This window comes from Arachis duranensis, chromosome 5 (assembly GCF_000817695.3).
Source record: "Arachis duranensis cultivar V14167 chromosome 5, aradu.V14167.gnm2.J7QH, whole genome shotgun sequence".
NCBI lineage: Eukaryota > Viridiplantae > Streptophyta > Magnoliopsida > Fabales > Fabaceae > Arachis > Arachis duranensis.
In genome coordinates, this window is record NC_029776.3 from 70,768,728 (window position 1) to 70,773,821 (window position 5,094).

Here is a 5,094-nt window from a genome sequence, read left to right on the forward strand (position 1 = left end):
TCACTGAGAGGATGGGAGGTAGCCACTGACAACGGTGAAACCCTTGCATAAGCTTGCCATGGAAAGGAGTAAGAAGGATTGGATGAAGACAGTAGGAAAGCAGAGAGACGGAAGGGAAGGCATCTTCATGCGCTTATCTGAAGTTCCTACCAATGAATTACATAAGTATCTCTATCTTTACCTTTGTGTTATTTTCGTTCATCACCATTACTATTTGAGTTTGCCTGACTAAGATTTACAAGATGACCATAGCTTGCTTCAATACTAACAATCTCCGTGGGATCGACCCTTACTCGCGTAAGGTTTATTACTTGGACGACCCAGTGCACTTGCTGGTTAGTTGTGCGAAGTTGTGTAATGCCATGGTATTGAGCTACCAAGTTTTTGGGGTTCATGACCGGGGATTATGAGAGTTGTGAAAAAGTATTTGTTCACAATTTCGCGCACCAACCAACAATCCTAAACTACTTCTAGAAAGCAGAAAATCAAAAGGATATGAATGTTGGGGTGCCTCCCAACCAGCACTTCTTTAATGTCATTAGCTTGACATTCCTCCATCTTTAGTTGAGGTTGTAGCACACTCTCTGCTCATCCAGTGAATCTCCCAAGTAGTGCTTTAGCCTGTGTCCATTGACAGTAAAAGTCCTTTGTGTCTTATCCTCCATAAGCTCTACATGCCCATAGGGAGACGCCTTGAGGATTGTGAAGGGTCCAGACCATCTTGACTTAAGATTCCCTGGGAATAACTTGAGCTTTGAATTGTATAGCAGCACCTTTTGACCTTCTATAAACTCTCTTCTTGCAAGCTTTTGATCGTGACATTTCTTTGCCTTCTCCTTGTAGATTTTGGCATTTTCATATGCTTGAGATTTGATTTCTGCTAATTCTTGCAGTTGCAAGATCCTTTTCTCCTCAGCAGCATTACTATCAAAATTTAGTAACTTTAGTGCCCAAAAGGCTTTGTGTTCAAGCTCAAAAGGTAGGTGACATGCCTTCCCATACACCAGCTGATATGGGGTCATCCCAATTGGTGTTTTGAAGGCTGTCCTATATGCCCAAAGAGCGTCGTCCAACCTCTTTGACCATCGTCTAGCCTCTTTGACCAGTCTTTTCTTGAAGCTCACATAGTCTTTTCTAGAATTCATTTCAACTCTATATTGGATATCTCTATCTGTCCACTTGTTTGAGGGTGATAAGCTATTGCAACCTTATGTTTCACTCCATATCACATGAGGAGGGCTTCTATTGGTCTATTGCAGAAATGGCTTCCTCCATCACTAATAAGGGCTATGGGGACTCCAAATCGGCTAAAGATATTCCTCCAAATGGAAGGTCATGACTACCTTATTATCATTTGATAGGGTTGCAATGGCCTCCACCCACTTAGATACATAGTCCACTGCCACTAGAATGTACTTATTTGAGTATGAGGTAGGGAGGGGACCCGTGAAGTCAATTCCCCATATATCAAACAACTCAAGTTCTAGGATGAACTATTGTGGCATCTTATTTTTCTTGGGTAGATTGCTAGCTCTTTGGAATTTATTGCACCTTGACACTAATTCCTTTGCATCTTTGAATACTATTGGCCAAAAGAACCCATATTGCAGCACCTTGGCTGCAGTTCTTTCTCCACTAAAGTGGCCTTCATATGCGGATCCATGGCATTGTCACAACACTTCTTGCCCTTCCTCTTGTGAAATACACCTCCTCAAGATTCCATCAACATCTTTTTTAAACAAGTAGGACTCATCCCAGATGTAGTGTTTAGCATCATTAAGTAGCTTCCTCCTCATGTACTTGTTGATGTTGGTGGACAACTCCCCAATAGCCTTGAAGTTGGCGATATCAGAAAACTAAGGGCTTTCTTGAATCATCATCAACTACTCATCAGGGAAGCTTTCATTCACATCAAATTGCTGTGCTTCATCCTCTTCATATGGGATTCTTGATAGGTGGTCAGCCACCTTATTATCTACCCCACTTCTATCTTTTATATCTATGTTGAACTCTTGAAGTAGCAAGACCCATGTTATCAACCTAGGCTTGGATTCTTGCTTGGTCAGCAGATATTTGAGGGCTGCATGATTAGTGAAAATAGTGACTTTAGAGCCAATAAGATATGATCTAAATTTGTCAAAGACAAAGACTATGGCTAAAAGTTCCTTCTCTGTAGAGGTGTAGTTCCTTTGATTCTCATTGAGAACTTTACTAGCATAGTAGATAACATGTACTAGCTTATCTTTCCTCTGTCCTTGAACAGCACTAACAGCAAAATCAGATGCATCACACATCAATTGAAAGGGTAGATCCCAGCTAGGTGGTGCTATAATAGGTGTATAGGAAAGTTTGTTTTTAAGTTCATTAAAGGCGAACATACACTCTCTATCAAAAATAAAGGGAGTATTTGAAACAAAGTAGGTTGTTGAGAGGTTTAGCAATTTTTGAAAATTCTTTAATAAACCTCCTATAGAACCCAGCATGTCCAAAAAGCTTCTAATTGCCTTGACATTGCATGGCAGAGGCAATTTCTAAATTACTTCCACCTTTGCCTTGTCCACTTCTATACCCTTTTTAGAGATCTTATGACCAAGAACCACCCCTTCAGTAACCATAAAGTGACACTTCTCCCAGCTTAAAACCAGGTTGGTTTCTTAGCACCTCTTTAGCACTAGAGCAAGGTGATGTAGGCAATCAGAATATGAATCCCCAAACACAGAGAAGTCATCCATAAACACTTCAATAAATCTTTCAATCATATCTAAAAATATGGAGAGCATGCACCTTTGGAATGTTGCAGGTGCATTGCACAATCCAAAGGGCATTATCCTATAAGCAAAGACACCATAGGGACAAGTAAATGAAGTTTTCTCCTGGTCCTTGGGGTCTACAACTATTTGGTTGTAACCAGAATAGCCGTCCACAAAGCAATAATATTCATGTCCTACAAGTCTTTCTATCATTTCGTCCATGAAAGGTAGGGGGAAGTGATCCTTCCTGGTGGCTTTATTGAGCTTCCTATAATCAATGCACATGCGCAAGCCAGTCACTGTTCTTGTTGGTATCAATTCATTCTTCTCATTTGGCACAATAGTGATCCCTCCTTTCTTGGGGACTACTTGCACAGGGCTTACCTAAGGGCTGTCTGAGATTGGGTAGATCACCCCTGCTTGCCATAGTTTCAACACCTCTTTTTGGACAACTTCATTCATTGTTAGGTTTAGCCTTCTTTGTTGCTGTCTTGAAAGCTTTGCACCTTCTTCAAGTAGTATTTTGTGCATAAACATTGAAGAGATGATTCATTTTAAGTTTGCAAGGGTCCAGCCAATGGCATCTTTGTTTTGCTTTAGCACTTGGATTAGCTCCTCTTCTTGTTCTTCATTCAAACTTGAGTTGACGATCACTGGTATGTGTTGTTGTCACCCAAGTAAGCATACTTCATGTTTGAAGGCAGAGTTTTCAACTCCAACTTTTGTGCCTCCACTTTCATTTTGCTTGTCTTATCCATCATGATTGGTTCATCCATAATCTCCAGTGGTGGCTCACCACATGAGCCTTGTTGATCTTACTCTTTGATTTCTTCACATTGTTCTTCCTTTAGGACTCCCTGAACCAATTTTTCAATTGTATCCACCATCATGCATTCACCAATGGCTTCCTTGGGGTAGCTCATGGCCTTGAAGACATTGAAGACTATCTTCTCTTTATGCAATCTTAAGACTAGTTCCCCTTTTTGAACATCAATTATGGCCCCAGCAGTAGCTAGGAATGGTCTTCCTAGGATGATTGATGTGTTGGCCTCTTCTTCCATATCAAGCACAACGAAATCAGCTGGAAAGATGAACTCCCTACTTTCACCAACAAATCCTCCACTACACCATGGGGGAATTTGAATATTTTGTCAGCCAATTGGAGTGCCATTCTAGTTGGATTAGCCTCCTCAATCCTCATCCTTTTCATCATTGCCAAATACATGAGGTTGATGCTAGCCCCTAAATCGCACAATGCTTTCTCAATGTTGATATCGCCTATGTTGCAGGGAATTTGGAAACTCCCAAGATCTTTCATCTTTTGAGGAAGCTTCTTTTGTATTATGGCACTACACTCCTCAGTGAGCACTACAGTATCCTTTTCTCCCCAATTCCTCTTCCTTGTCATGAGCTCCTTGAAAAACTTGGCATAAAGTGGCATTTGTTCTAGTGTCTCAGCAAAAGGTATGTTGATTTGGAACCTCTTGAAGATTTCAAGGAATCTAGAGAACTGGCTGTCTTTCCCATCCTTCCTCAGCCTTTGTGGGTAGTGTGCCTTTGGCACATAAGGCTTCAGGACTTGCTTTGGTGAGGATGGTGCAGTGGTCTCTTCTTCTTTCTTGGTTTTAGGTTCCTTTGCAGCTTCTTCTTCTTGGTTGCTTTGGCTTGCGGTTGCTTCTTCTACAATTCTTCCACTTCTTAGTGTGATGGACTTACATTCCCCTCTTGGGTTGGCCATGGTATCACTGGGAAATTTATGTGTAGGTATTTGTTTAGACAAGCTCCCTACTTGTGCTTCTAATTTTGAAATTGCTACCCCTTGATTCTTTATGTTGGATCTGAACTCTTCTTGATTTGCATCTATCTTTCTTTCAGCCTGTAGTTGTCTCTCTAGAAAAGTGGAGATAGTTCCGATAAGTTGTGCTGACAATTGTAGAGAAAGGGAACATAAGTAGTTTGTAGGTGTCTGATGTGTGGAAAGCGATCCAACACAAAACTCACCGGCAAGTGTACCGGGTCGCATCAAGTAATAATAACTCACATGAGTGAGGTCGATCCCACAGGGATTGAAGGATTGAGCAATTTTAGTGTAGTGGGTGATTTAGTCAAGCGAATCAAGTTTTGGGTGAGTAATTTGTGTTTAACAAGAAGTAAATGACATTAAATGTAAAGGGGGAAGGGAAAAGTGCAGTAAATTGAAGAACAGAATTGTAAATTTGCAGAATCTTAAAGAGCAAGAAAGTAAATGACTGAAACTTAAAGTGCAAGAAACTTAAATTGCAGTAACTTAAATAGCAAGAAAGATAAATGGCTTGAATATAAAAGGGAATTGAGGAATGGGATT

General features: G+C 40.7%; 2 protein-coding genes across 2 annotated transcripts; both read right to left on the reverse strand.

The window, feature by feature from the left end:
* Positions 1-560: 560 nt before the first annotated feature.
* On the reverse strand, positions 561-1,145 carry LOC107489546 (uncharacterized). Its single transcript, XM_016110297.1, has one exon. It carries the CDS (start codon positions 1,143-1,145, stop codon positions 561-563), a length of 585 nt encoding a protein of 194 aa, XP_015965783.1.
* A 2,420-nt stretch (positions 1,146-3,565) lies between these two features.
* LOC107489545 (uncharacterized) lies at positions 3,566-4,488 on the reverse strand. Its single transcript, XM_016110296.1, has 2 exons — positions 3,974-4,488; positions 3,566-3,872 (listed from the first exon to the last, which is right to left on the reverse strand). The coding sequence occupies exons 1-2, from the start codon at positions 4,486-4,488 to the stop codon at positions 3,566-3,568; spliced, it is 822 nt and encodes a 273-aa protein (XP_015965782.1).
* Positions 4,489-5,094: the final 606 nt, after the last annotated feature.